The sequence below is a fragment of the Heteronotia binoei genome, chromosome 1 (genome assembly GCF_032191835.1).
Source record: "Heteronotia binoei isolate CCM8104 ecotype False Entrance Well chromosome 1, APGP_CSIRO_Hbin_v1, whole genome shotgun sequence".
NCBI lineage: Eukaryota > Metazoa > Chordata > Lepidosauria > Squamata > Gekkonidae > Heteronotia > Heteronotia binoei.
The window spans coordinates 19,048,563-19,063,291 of record NC_083223.1 but is presented as its reverse complement, the minus strand read 5'-3'; the positions used below and the strand labels follow the sequence as shown (position 1 = coordinate 19,063,291).

The following is a 14,729-nucleotide window of genomic DNA, read 5'->3' as shown; positions in this document are numbered from 1 at the left end:
AAATCAAATATTATTTTATCCCACACTTTATCCTAGAAACTTGGGATGACATACATTCCCTTCTTCCACTTTATCATCACAACAGCCTTCTGAGGCAGAGAAAGAGAGGGAGAGACCAGGTCTAAGGTCATGCGAAGGGTTTCGTAACTGAATGAACCCAGGACAGCCCAGCATAACTGTTTAACTTTAACCACTATACGGCACTGCCTTGCCACAGTAGAATGGCTATCCAATATCCCTGTCAAAGGGTTCAATTCACACACAGTACTCAGTTTCAAAGCACAGAACATACCAGTAGTAGCTGCCACGACATGAGGGCCAGTCCCACAGCTCAGGCAAGCTATCTTCTTGCCGCATAACACATCTATTCGTCGTGGTTGGATGGTGCTTTGCGTATCTCCTATTCCCAAACAGCCGCTACAGTTTGTGCCAAGGGCGAAAACCTGTTGCAAAGTGATATGGTTAGTGCAGAAAAACACATTTGGTTCCCTGCCAGCCTGATTTGAGGCAGGACTTACAGAAGTGGATCCTCTTTCAATCTGAACCAGGAAATCCCACCCGGAAGAAAGATACTGCACCCAATCAGGCCAAAATAGGGTTGCCGATCCCCAGGTGGGGGCAGGGGATCCCCTGGTTTGGAGGCCCTCCCCCTGATTTAGGGTCATCAGAAAGCGAGGGGAGGGGAGGGAAATGTCTGCTGGGAACTCTATTGTTCCCTATGGAGACATTCCCATAGGAAATAATGGAGAATTGATCCGTGGATATCTGGGGCTCTGGGGGGCTGTGTTTTGAGGTAGAGGCACCAAATTTTCAGTATAGCATCCAGTGCCTCTCCCCAAAATACTCCCCAAGTTTCAAAAAGATTGGACCGAGGGGTCCAATTCTATGAGCCCAAAAAGAAGGTGCCCCTAGCCTTCATTATTCCCAATGGAGGGAAGGCATTTAAAAACGTGTGTGGTCCCTTTAAATATGATGACCAGAACTCCCTTTGGAGTTCAGTTATGCCTGACACACCCTTGCTCCTGGCTCCACCCCAATGTCTCCTGACTCCACCCCCAACTTCTCCTGGCTCTATCCCCAAAGTCCCCAGCTATTTCTTGAATTGGACTTAGCAACCCAAAGCCAAAATAAGCTTTCAAACAACAAACTACCGACAACAGAACTATGAACAAACACTAGAAAGAATATAAAATGAGATTTCCACGTATACCACCCCCACCCCCCCCCAAAAAACATGCACACACTGAGTTTCAGATAACGACCCCTGCAGAAAACCAGCAGACCCAATCAAGATGGACCGGAAAGGAAACACCAAGATCCCCCAAAAAAGAGCATTCACAGGAAAGTCTACTGTTCCACTCTCCTTCACAGGAGATAATCTTGGATGAGGATGCTGACAAACAGTATCTCCCATCCTTGGCAGGCCTGTCGGCTGCCACTCAAGATCACAGGTTCTGTTGTACAACCTCTGCTCAAAGGCAGCACTGGTAGAGACAAAAAGCACCCCATTTAAGCAACAAATGAATATCCCGTGTGCAGGCACGGCAGCCTCCTAATCAAGTGGACAGCAATACATTCTGGAACTTCGTTTGAGTGCAGTGGCACTTTTAACACCAACAAAGCTTAATTCTGTGGATAAGCTTTCATGTGCACAAAAAACTTATACCCTGAATTAAACTCTGTTGGTCTTAAAGGTGCCCCAGGACTCAACTTTGTTCTACTGCTTCAGATCAAGGCAGCTACCCACCTGAATGTATATTCTGGAACTTGCTCCTGCATGTCGATTGGCTGCCTGGGAAGCCACTGAGTCCCTCTGGTGAAGGCTGTGCATTGTGTTTCTGCTATGGCTGCCCAGGGCTTTTTTTTACAGCAGGAACTCCTTTGCATATTAGGCCACACCCTCTGATGTAGCCAATCTCCCAGGAGCTTCCAGTAGGCCCTGTACGAAGAGACCTGTAAGCTCTTGGAGAATTGGCTACATCGGGGGGGGTGGCCTAATATGCAAAGGAGCTCTGCTGGAAAAAAAAGCCCTGTGGCTGCCCAACCTGGAGCTTCCTAATGCGCACACTGACCAATCCCAAACAGCACTGGGTGAAGCACTGCCCAAGATCCCTACCCAGGACTCAACTTTGCCAAACTCTCCAGAGGTAGGGGCAGTTTCCCTTCTGTGTTCAGTAAAGATGGGAAAACAGTAGGAAAACTTGAGGGGCAGAGGAATAATTTCCCCCTATGCCTCCCTGCAAAACTAAAAGTATAATTTGTTTTCTTTTCCAAAAAAATTAAAAACAGACTTTATTTGGATCTTAAAGTAGCATAACAATTACAAGAAAAAAAGAGTGCAGTAAAACTAGCAGAGGAAAGCCAGTATATAAAAAAAATTTGAACAAACATACACAAATGATCCTCTTAAGCAGGCAAGAAAAGAATATTGGCATTAAAATTAATGTAGGCGCCTACAGAAAGGAAAAGAAAATAATTCCATTGACCTAACTAAGGTACCATAAATATAACAATGGATCTAAAAGAAAAAAAGGGGGAGGGGAGACCATGTACTCTGTAGTGGGAGATCCTAAACCAAGGCCGAGGAAAGGATAGGGAGAAAAGCAAATAGAAAAATAAATAAATAAATAAAATAGAGGTTAAAAATATAACCAAGAGCGATATACCCAATTTGAAGGAAGATAATAATGGCTGGACATAAAATCCAAAACAGGAGCCCATGTTGAGACAAATTTATTGTGAGGACTGAGGAAATGGTTTGTAGAGTGAGGTTTTATTCACTTTCTTTTACATTTCAAAACATTAATAAATAACTTATATAAGGTAATGCAGAGTATTGGCTAATTGCAACTCCTGTAAAATGTAGACATCTACAATTCTCAGATCCTCTTTACTACATCATCTTCCTCCTTATTTTGCAGAATGGGGTGGGGGGACCAACACTGGTCTCTGTTCGGAAACGATCAGACCAAATCCAGAAACAACTTTACGTGTGAAGGAATAGATAAGCTTGTTTCAATCCTTGCAAACTTTAAATTTTCTGAACACACATGAAAAATGAAGGATTATAATTAAAAGCTAAGTGAATGCAGAAAGAAATTTAATGAAAATATATCCAAAATATTTCCAGGAAAATGGTACATGGAGTATCTTAGACTGTATAGAAAACAGAACTTTCAAGGCCTCCAAACCCTTTCTTATTGAATTGTACAAGAACAGTACCAATAACATATAGAAAAATGCTGTTTACTGACAGGCACAAGAATAGTTTTACCAGCCACTGAACACCCAATGTTTTAATAATGAAGACTGTTTGTGTGTGTATGTAATATTATTTTTACATCACACTGTATCTTTCATTTTGAAGTCTGTCAGTCCTGGGATTCCCTGACCTGGATAATCCAGGCTAGCCTGCTCACGTCAGATTCTGGAAGCTAAGCAGGGTCAGCCCTGGCTAGTATTTAGATGAGAGACCTCCTAAAAATACCAGGGTTACCACACGGAGGCAGGCAATGGCAAACCACCTCCAAACATCTTTTGCCTTGAAAACCCTACAGGGTTGCCATAATTCAGCTGTGAGCTGACAGCAAAAAAAAAGCCATGGGATGGTCCAGGCTAGTCTGACTTCTTCACTAACTGCTAATGTTGCCTTTCTCCAGTTTGCAATTCAGGGAAGTCATTATTTAATGTATTCTGTCCAATTTTTGGTACTGTTTTGTAGTGGTTTGGTGTAGTGGTTAAGTGTGTGGGCTCTTATCTGGGAGAACCAGGTTGGATTCCCCACTCCTCCACTTGCACCTGCTGGAATGGCCTTGGGTCAGCCATAGCTCTCTTATCTGGGAGAACCGGGCTTGATTCCCCACTCCTCCACTTGCACCTGCTGGAATGGAATTGGGTCAGCCATAGCTCTCGCAGGAGTTGCCCTTGAAAGAACAGCTTCTGGGAGAGCTCTCTCTGCCCCACCCACCTCATGGTGTGTCACTTAACAAAACGCGCAGGTGCGGGCTGCTCGCCGGCTAAGCTTACTTTTAGCCAGCAAGCCCCAGGGGGAAGGGAGCCAGCGAACGAGTGGCCAGGCCAGCAGAGCGCTGGGGGAGGGGGGGTGCGGGATGGGACACCACTCGGGGGGGGGGGGTGCGGAGCTGCAGGGGGGAGCCGTGGGGGGCACTTTGGGGGGGGCAGGCAACAAGTCTGCCTAGGGTGCCCCAGGGTGTCAGGCCGGCCCTGGACATGCCAATAAAGGTTATCTGTCTGATATATCACTCTCAGAAGCAAAGTAGGATCAGTACGTTATTTTTATTTATTTATTTACGTTATATTTATAGTTCCAATTAGTATTTGGGTGAGAGACCACCAAAAACTACAGGGATACTACAAAGAGGCAGGCAATGACAACCTAATTCTACTTGTCTCTTGCCCTGAAAACCCTATGGATTTGCCACGTTGGTTGCAACCTGACAGCACTTTACACCCACCAGTTCAGAGTGCTGCAATCCCATGCCCTGTAAATATGGATCAAGCCTCTCTTTGTCCTGGAGGCTCACCAGGCTTTAAGGTCTGCATTTTGAGCTATAGGGACTAGAAACTTGGCCTGCCTTTTAAGTGTTCAGGACAAGAAAAGTCTTTGAAAAGTCTACAAACCGATATTTTCAGGAGATCCAATTCTGACTTTGTGTGAAATCTTCATCATCATCATCTACAGCACATCCACAACTTTGATAGCAACAGACATAAAATCTTTTACCAGTCAGACCCTTTGAAAGGTACCTCATCATTTTCAGTGACGTACAGCACTTCATTGCCAGCGCTACCAAATACACAGGCCTGGTGAATTAATTTTAGCTCCTCCTGAGAGTGGAGAGCAAATACTGGCCATTTCCCAACATCCAACATCTTCTTTTTGAAAAATAATATTGTATAATCTGTTTAAAGACAATCAGAAAAATAAGCAAAGGGCAAAATTAAAAACTGCAATCTATTGGAATCAGCTATTTTGTCCATTTCATTAAATATCTAAAAGGGGTATGGATCAAACTGAACTGGGAAAGGAAATAAATCCTCAGGGGAAAAGCCAACTAAATGACAGAAAAAATAAATAATGGGACAAAATCTACCACCTTGACACTAAATATACTACATCCTTGCCATGTGGAAACCTACAGGAATTACTCCCTGACCTCCATTACGTTGGGCTTGATCCAGCAGTAGACTTCTGCTAAACAAAGAGGAGAATTTTTTACTAACTTCCCCCTTCCATTGCAGATTCCCAAAGAGAAATTTTCCCCACACTAGCTTCTGTTTATGCCAGGGCACACAGAGAAAAGCATCCCATTTCTGCCCCTCAAAACACCGCAGAACTACACAGCACAGCAAAGAACTGCCTTACCTTTAACTTCCAAGAGCTTCCAGTTTAGCTTCTTCAGGAGTCCCCCAAATCTATGCTGTTTCAGCGGCCTACAGAAATAACAGAGCAGCAAGAGTATAAATTTGTGCAATATAAGGTACTTTCTCAATATGGAAAAAACTGTATCTATTACAACAGTGAAACTGACTGTTTCCTCGAGCTTTTTAAACCCCTCCAAAGGATACTGCTATATTTAGCAAATATCTTTCCAGTGTGTTCCACAAAGAACACTGTAACATCTGAATGGACACACACTCAGATCTGCAATCAAGGACTTGTTGAAGTACTCTTTCCTCATCCTACTATCAACAGTTGTTTTCAGGGCCCAAATATCTTGGGCTTCCATGCCAATTGCAACACTCCTCTATTCTGCCCATCCCCAGAAGCACACATGCATAACCCCAGAAAATGCAAGATCACAAGAGTTCATATTAAAGTAATAATGGTTCCCTTAGATATACAGGTCCCGTGTCGCCTTATCAGCATGCTGAACTGCATCCAGAAATGAAGTGCTGGCCAGTGAAACTGCTGAAATGCTGTTCCATTTCCTCTCTGATCCACTCCTGTCAGAAAGCAGGCTGCCATGTTCTGTCAACAAAGAAAAGGCAAGAGAGGATATGAACACCAAACACAGATTTAATTCAAGAAATGCCGCACTTTAACAAATAAAGCATTAAATAATTGCTATCTTCCCTCAGCTTCTCCAACACAGTTTTGAATTCCACTCTTTGTGGATAAAGATAAAATATATATGTATGCATTTTACAACATGACCATGTTCGAAGGAGACTTTTTTTAAAAAGCTGGGAATAACAGTACCCATAAGACCAAAATAGGGAAGGGTGAGGGAATTATTTTTTTGTATCAGTGGGAGAAAAACACATGTACAATTTAAATCACTGAGCACCATTAGCATCATTATGCATCTCTATGTTATGAAACTCCACGCCATAATCTTATATTCCACATCATAGTCTTACATTTTGAAGATCTCTTGAAAGAAAAATGCAGGTACTAATTAAATCAACAAAGGCCTGATAGATTATAAGAAAATCTCCATTCCACAGCTGGTACATCATACAAGAGGTATTATGTTTGCAGCTTCTTAGAATTTTATAGTTCTACGCTGCTATACAAACACTGTCCATCTCTGAGAATTTAAAAAAATCAAGAAATCACTATAGTCAAATAAGGCTATATTGGACAGGGTTGTGAATAAAACAGAAGCTTGTATTGGACATGAACACACGGGTACCTAGGACATAAACCTGCTTCAATTTCAATAAAAAAATTAAGCAATCTTTAACCCCAGCAGGGTTTACTTCGAATCCTGCAACACTGATCACCACTCTCTTTGGCAGTATATAGGTAGCAACATCATATCTAGGGAACGGATTTCCCAAGACTGGCCACAGAAACGAGGGAATCCTAAAAGCCCCAGAGCCCAGAAAACATCATCCCATTCTTCAATCCTGATGGCCAGGGGAAATAGCAAGGTGGGACAGCAAGAGGAAACAATAACTGAGCTGTTCTGCAGCACCATAGTTCTTGCATCTGAGAAAATCAACGTGTGACTTTCCAAGCTAAGGATGCCTCCAGTGCTATTCTAGAAAAAAATGTCCTGGGTATCCAAAGTTAAAGAAACACTAGGTAAAGTTAGGTGGGTGCAAACACACAAAGAGGCCTACATTCTAACACAGGGGTGGCCAAACTGGCTCTTTCACACATTTTGTGCAGCTCCTGGAGGTCCAGGAGGAACTTAATGCAAGCTTACTCTCAAACAAGCATGCTTAGTATCAGGACCTCGGTCAGCCTCTGAGCACTGACCCATAGGTAGACAACTACTTCCGCCATCTGTGAAGCAGGGAAGGAGGGGGAAGACAGCAGGCTTGCAAGCTCTTCTTCTCCACAAAAGTCACCTGGAAACCTAGAGTAGGAAAGAGAGCTCAAGAGCCAAGGGAGCCACTGGAAGGAGGGACGGAATTAAAGGTGGCGGCAAAGGATTCCCCCTTAGTTTCACAGCTTTTGTAGGAGCTGTATTTACTAACCTTGGTGTCAAGGTACAGAGAGATGCATAAGGATGCAAATGGTGCTCAGTGATTTAAATTGTACATGTGTTTTTCTTTCTCCCACTGGTGTCAAAAATTCCCTAGCCTTTCCCTATTTTGGTCTTATGGGGACTATTATTCTCAGCTTCTGTTTTTTAAAAAACTCTTCTAGCATTGTTGCTGTAAAGAGCATAAAAAGGTAAAGATAGCCCCCTATGCAAGCACCAGTCATTTTCGACTCTGGGGTGACGTTGCTTTCACAACGTTTTTACGGCAGACTTTTTACGGGGTGGTTTGCCATTGCCTTCCCCAGTCATCTACACTTCCCCCCCAGCAAGCTGGGGACTCATTTTACCGACCCCGGAAGGATGGAAGGCTTAGTCAACCTGGCGCCAGCTACCTGAACCCAGCTTCTGCTGGGATCAAACTCAGATCATGAGCAGAGGGTTCCAACGGCAGTACTGCAGCTTTACCACTCTGCACCACAGGGCTCCATATATACTTTATATACTGTAAAGATTATACATATGTATTTTACCTTTCTGTGAAAATAAGCTATTACTAGTTTTAATAAAGAAGTGTGTAGTATGTCTTCATGTCTTGTGCCTCTCATTCATCTGATAATTATTCTATGTAGCTCTTACATTAAGCAAGTTTGGTCATTCCTGCTCTACCACTGGTGTTTATGCCCTTATTGCCATGGATCCTACCCTGATCCTACCACTCCCCTCAGCAACCCCATAGCCAGGATTTGAAGAATTGGGAGGCCCTGATTTTTTTCAGGGGCCACATAGTGGCCCCAACCTCCATGGCCTTCTCTCCTACCACCGCTGAGGAGGAAAGCTGCCAGCTCGCTGCCATACAGCCTCCCCCCTCCCCACAGCTGCCCCAAGGTGATCCCTTTCCACCCCTCTTCCAGTAGCTCTGGTGGGGAGCCACTCAGAGGTTTAGATACGTGCCGCAAGATCTCCTGCCCTTACCTGTAGCATGATCCAGCTAGGCAAGCCCAGCAGGACAAGGGGGGGGGGGAGGGGGTGGAAGGCGCCAAGTCACAACTGACTTCTGGGGCTACAAGACCTCCAATTTGGATTTCTTCCTGTCAAAGGGCGAGCCGAGGCTGCCCAAGCGCAGCTCCCACCCTCACTCGGGTGGCCAGCGAGACCAGGCCAGAAAACCCCTGCAGGCGAACATCACCTCTCCACTGATCCCCACGCCAAGACTGCAGCCGGGACCTCCACTTGTGTGCACCAGCCTACCCTACCCTGCCCTGTCTGCAATGGAGCCATCCGTCCCCTACCCCCGCCGCCCCACTTGAGGGCCAGAACGGCCTCTTATTGCAGGCGCCCTCTAGCCCAACATCAGCCCAACATGGAGTTTAACTTTCAGTCCTGGGTGCTGAAAGTGCCCCATTGTTTCTGCTTGCTGAGGGGTCAGAGATTTCTTCCAGCCCCTAAGCAAGCAGAAGCAACACAGAGCTTAACTTTCAGTCCTGGGTGCTGCAAGTGCCCCATTGTTTCTGCTTGCTGAGGGGTCAGAGATTTCTTCCAGCCCCTAAGCAAGCAGAAGCAACACGGAACTTAACTTTCAGTCCTGGGTGCTGAAAGTTCCCCGTTGTTTCTGCTTGCTGAGGGGTCAGAGATTTCTTCCAGCCCCTAAGCAAGCAGAAGCAACATGGAGCTTAACTTTTAGTCCTGGGCGCTGAAAGTGCCCCGTTGTTTCTGCTTGCTGAGGGATCAGAGAATTCTTCCAGCCCCTAAGCAAGCAGAAGCAACTGTGTGTGATCACGTCCCCTAAGCAAGCAGAAGCAATGGTGTATGATGACAGCAGAACGGAGATGGATGCAGCCGAGGCACTGGAGGCTGGTTAGGGGCCCCAAGTTAGGGGGCCCTGCCTAGCAGTCAGGGGGTTGTGCCCCCACAGGCCCCCTCGTAGCTACGGGCCTGCCCCTCAGCAAAGGAAGCCAGTTTGGTGTAATGGTTAAGTGCACAAACTCTTATCTGGGAGAACTGGGTTTGATTCCCCATTCCGCCACACGTACCTGCTGATGTGGCCTTGGGTTAGTCACAAGTTCTTGCAGAGCTGTTCCTCTCAAGAGCAGTTTGTCAGAGCTCTCTCAGCTCCACCTACATCTCAGGGCAGGGCCGGTGCGTGGGAGTAGGCCAAGCAGGTGACCACCTAGGGCACCACCTGGCCTAGGGGGCACCACCAGGCACCTCCTATCCCCAAGTGCGGTGTGTGTGCTCCTTGGAGCTTGCCTTCCCCAATGGAAAGCAGGCTCCATGGAGAGCAGACACTGCCCGGCTGGTTTTGCATTCCCCGAGTCTGTTACAGACCCAGGAAACGTGAAAGCAGACAATGCCTGGGCAGTGTGTTCCTTGGAGCCCAGCAGGGATAAATTAACCAAATGCAAAAGCTGAAGAAAAGCCAATTACAGTTTCTTAAAATTGGCTCCTGTTGAAGTTGTATGCTGCCACTCAGCCTTCCTACTCTACTTTAACAGAGCCGTGGGGTGGGAGCCATAGCTCAGTGGCAGAGCATCTTTCTCACGTGTACAAGGTCTTGTCCCTGGCACCTCCAGCAAAAAGGATCAAGTAGAATTCTCACAATTGTTATTGTTTAATCTCACAATTTAAAAAAATTAAAATGTAAAATTAAAAAGTGTAAATTAAAAATGTAAACAGTTTCAAGTTTCTTCATTTCTCCTACAATTCTGTTTCTAAAAAAATTTCGGGGGGGGGGGGGCGCTAGTGGGCAGCTTGCCTAGGACACCAAAAACCCCAGCACTGGCCCTGTCTAAGGGTGTCTGTTGTGGGTAGGGAAAGGAGACTGTAAGATGCTCTGAGACTCCTTTGGGTAGTGAAGGGCAAGGTATAAATCCAATCTCTTCTTCAAAGCTTATTCATCGATTAAACCACTTCTGAATGCCTCTTGCCTTGAAAATGCTATGGGATGCTACAGGATTGCCATAAATCAGCAATGTCTTGACGGCACTTTCCACCGCCACACCTTTCATATCAGCTCAGATCTGAGGTTCCTCCAGTCTAAGAAGTCTTCTCCTAACTTAAGTAGGTTTTCTGTTGTAGGAACAGAGTCAGGTTGGTCTGAAGTAGCAGAACAAAAGTCAAGCCCAGTGGCACTTTTAAGACCAGCAAAATGTTATTCAAGATATAAGCTTTTGTGTGCGCACACGCACACACACGTGCACTCAGAAAGCTCCTACCCTGAATAAAACTTTGTTGGTCTTAAAGGTGCCACTGGACTCGACCTTTGTTCTGTTGTAGGAAAAGCCACTTAAGCTGAAAGGTTTCTTACAGGGTGGATCCACTCCTCGAAGAGAGGACTCAAGTGACCAATCTACCTAATACAAGATGCAGGAAGAACTGCCTTATGTTTCAGCTGAACTGGGTCATGACTGGGAAGGGACTGAAACAGATGTGAGCCCCCCATAGTGGCCATGGGGGGGGGGGCTGGCAACCCTGATGTGAGGGAAATCCCTGGTAAAGCCTTCACCTATATAAGCGTCCCATGAAAACCAATACAATTAGATCTAATCCAGGGGTGGCCAAACTTGCTTAATATAATAACCATAGAAATAAATGTAAGATGTTTGAGAGCCACAAGACATGAAGGTCAGATGTTGAGACTAGCCACAAGGAGGAAGAAATGCAAGCAGGAAGATTGATGGGGGGAGGGATGGAGAAATGGAAAGAAAGCAGCTTTAAATGTATTCTCCAAGCTGCCAGCTAGCTTGGCTTAAAGAGACAAATGCCTCTTCCAAGCCAGTCAACGGTGCAGTGGGGGCTTGGAGAGCCACACAATACGTGTGAAAGAGCCACATGTGGCTCCCGAGCTGCAGTTTGCCTACCCCTGATCTAATCTGAAGGGGTAGAGCAGCTGCTTCAGCTTGCAGGCAACCAATTCCACCTCGGAGTGGTCCTTTGCATCAAAAATTTCCTCCACGCAGAAAATCCACAGTTCACCCAGGCAGCTTCTCCTTCTTGTTATTTAGGCGGGCGAGACAGTTGGCCCCCTTACTGGAGCGCGGCAACCTGGCAATAGTGATCCATGCAATGGTCACCTCAAGGTTAGACTACTGTAATGCCCTCTACATGGGGCTGCCCCTTTACCGAACTCGGAAACTGCATAGTGCAGAATGCAGCAGCCAGGCTGCTAGTGGGACTACCTCGGTGGGAACATGTGTGGCCTAGGCTGCGGGAACTGCATTGGCTGCCAATTGTATACCGAGTTCGTTACAAGGTGCTGGTTATTACCTTCAAAGCCCTATATGGCCGAGGACCTGCCTACCTTAAGGACCGCCTCTCTCCATATGTACCCCAGCGAGCACTGTGTTTCAGCTCACAAAACCTTCTGGAAATCCCTGGGCCTAAGGAGGCCAAGCTTAAAACAACCAGGGAGCAGGCCTTCTCTATAAAAGCACCCCAATGGTGAAATCAGCTACCAGAAGAGGTGCGGGCCCTGCAGGATCTTAATCAGTTCCATAGGGCTTGCAAAACCGCCCTCTTCTAACTGGCCTTTTAAGACAGAACCCAGTGATCAACATCAAGCCACTTTGTATAATTGAGACGGTAGCACCACTATACTGCTTTTAGATTACGGTAATTATCTTAATGTTAACTTATATTGTATTTATTTATATTACTTGTATTGTTGTATACTGTTTTATTGTTATATCATGATATTTTATATCATGTCTTGTAAGCCACCCTGAGCCTGCCTTGGCGGGGAGGGCGGGGTATAAATAAAAATTTATTATTATTATTGTTTATGACGCCCCACTTGCAGCCCAAGGTCTTGCCATCCATTCTACCATCCCATTCCCCCGTATGCGTAAATGGCCATGCATCTAGCTCAGGGGTGGCCAAACAAACTTGCTTAACCTAAAAGCCACATCAAATAAACATCAGATGTTTGAGAGCCATAAGACACGAACATCAATTGCTTGAGAGCAGGCAGACAGGAAAGAAACAGATGAGGGAGGGAGACAGAGGGAAAGAAAGCAGCTTTAGCTTTAAATGCATTCTCCAAGATGCCAGCCAGTGAGGCGGTGGGAGCTTCAAGAGCTACATATGTGTGAAAGAGCCACACGTGGCTCCCGAGCCACAGTTCGTTCACCCCTAGTCTAGTTGTTCATGCCTTTACATTGCCCAGGCTGCTGTGCAAACAGGTTAATGCGTGTGTGCTCTAAAAACACTTTTTTTTTTGCTGTTTTAAAGTTTTATTAAGTTTCCATAAGAATAAGGGAAAGATGGGTATAGAGAACAAACAGTAAGTAAACAAACAAAAAAGTAGTACATTCTGCATGTCAAGTAAGAACCTAAGTACATAAGAGAAGCCATGTTGGATCAGGTCAATGGCCCATCCAGTGCAACATTCTGTGTCACACAGTGGCCAAAAATCCCAGGTGCCATCAAGAGGTCCACCTGTGCGGCTAGAAGCCCTTCCAATGTGCCCCCCCCCACCCAAGCACCAAGAATACAGAGCATCACTGCCCCAGACAGAGTTCCAACAATAAACTGTGGCTAATAGCCACTGATGGACCTCCGCTCCATATTTTTATCCAATCCCCTCTTGAAGGTGGCTATGCTTGTGGCCGCCACCACCTCCTGTGGCAGTGAATTCCACATGTTAATCACCCTTTGGGTGAAGAAGTACTTCCTTTTATCCGTTTTAACCTGACTGCTCAGCAATTTCATTGAATGCCCACAAGTTCTTGTATTGTGAGAAAGGGAGAAAAGTACCTCTTTCTCTACTTTCTCCATCCCATGCATTATCTTGTAAACCTCTATCATATCACCCGTCAGCCGACGTTTCTCTAAGCGAAAGAGCCCCGAGCGTTTTAAGATAGCGAAATTCCACCAGCCCATTCATTCTATTCCACCAGCCCATCCGGGCTGCTCGTGCGAACAGGTCAACGCGCGCGTGTGTGTGCTTAAAAAACCCATTTAAAGGTGTCGCAGACTAGAATAGGCCGTGTCGCGGCCGTCAGGCGCTACAGAGGCCCGAAACGAGACCAGGCGGAAGGCCGAGCGAGCGGAGCCCCTTCCCGCCGTTGCCGGGGACGCTTCTTCCCGCCCTCAGGAGACTCCCGCTCGATGGCCCGCCCCTCCCCCGAGGAAGGCACCCCGAAGCCGCCACGGCTCCTTCCCCTCCGGCAGCCCCGGCTTACCTTCCCTCACAGGCCGGAGCAGGCCCAAAGGCGAAGGGCGGGATTCCGAAGGCGGTTGGCGCCTCCCTCAGCAGCCGCGGCCTCGCGCTTCCTCTGAGGGAGGCCCCCTGGGCGGGTCTGGGAGGAAGCGCGAGCTGTGATAAGACCGTTGAACAAAGGCGGGGTCAATGTTGCACCTTTAAGGCCAACCATATGAACATATGAAGCTGCCTTATACTGAATCAGACCCTGGGTCCATCAAAGTCAGTATTGTCGACTCAGACTGGCAGCGGCTCTCCAGGGTCTCAAGCTGAGGTTTTTCACGCCTATTGGCCTGGACCCTTTTTTGGAGATGCCGGGGATTGAACCTGGGACCTTCTGCTTCCCAAGCAGATGCTCTACCACTGAGCCACCATCCCTCCCCAAACCTATGACCATATGAAGCTGCCTTATACTGAATCAGACCCTCGGTCCATCAAAGTCAGTATTGTCTTCTCAGACCGGCAGCGGCTCTCCAAGGTCTCAAGTTAAGGCTTTTTATGCCTATTTGCCTGGACCTATTTTAGTTGGAGATGCTGGGGATTGAACCTGGGACCTTCTGCTTCCCAAGCAGATGCTCTGCCACTGAGCCACCATCCCTCCCCAAACGTATGACCATATGAAGCTGCCTTATACTGAATCAGACCCTCAGTCCATCAAAGTCAGTATTGTCCTCAGACTGGCAGCGGCTCTCCAGGGTCTCAAGATGAGGTTTTTCACGCCTACTTGCCTGGACCCTTTTTTGGAGATGCCGGGGATTGAACCTGGGACCTTCTGCTTACGAAGCAGATGCTCTACCACTGAGCCACCAGCATAGATTCCTAGTCTGTTAAAGTGTGCTTAAGAGATCACACGAAAGCTGATGGTTCTAAATAAAAAGGGGTTGGTCTTAAAAGTGCAACATTGACTCCTGCTTTGTTCAGCTGCTTCAGGCCAACGCAGCTGCCCGCTTGGATCTGTAGCAAGGCCGGCCTTTGGAGGGAGCCTGCTTAGCTACGAAATGGCGGGGCCACCCGAGTAAGCCAGTGGCGGCCTTTGACATCTTTCTGGGGGAGCCCCTCCTCTGTAGGGT

The 14,729-nt window shown here is 46.7% G+C and overlaps 1 protein-coding gene and 1 non-coding gene across 2 annotated transcripts in view; both read right to left on the bottom strand.

Annotated features, from left to right (window-relative positions):
• RCBTB2 (RCC1 and BTB domain containing protein 2) overlaps positions 1-4,904 on the bottom strand; it is a 38,973-nt gene extending 34,069 nt beyond the window's left edge. The window contains exons 1-2 of the mRNA XM_060231683.1: positions 4,768-4,904; positions 293-443 (exon numbers count right to left, since the gene is read on the bottom strand). Coding sequence (XP_060087666.1) covers positions 293-443; positions 4,768-4,893 — 277 coding nt within the window. The 5' untranslated portion in view covers positions 4,894-4,904. The remainder of the gene's footprint in view (positions 1-292; positions 444-4,767) is intronic.
• Positions 4,905-14,400: 9,496 nt separating this feature from the next.
• Positions 14,401-14,467, bottom strand: TRNAT-CGU (transfer RNA threonine (anticodon CGU)). The gene has a single exon. It is a non-coding gene; the product is annotated as a tRNA-Thr (tRNA).
• Between the last annotated feature and the right edge of the window lie 262 nt (positions 14,468-14,729).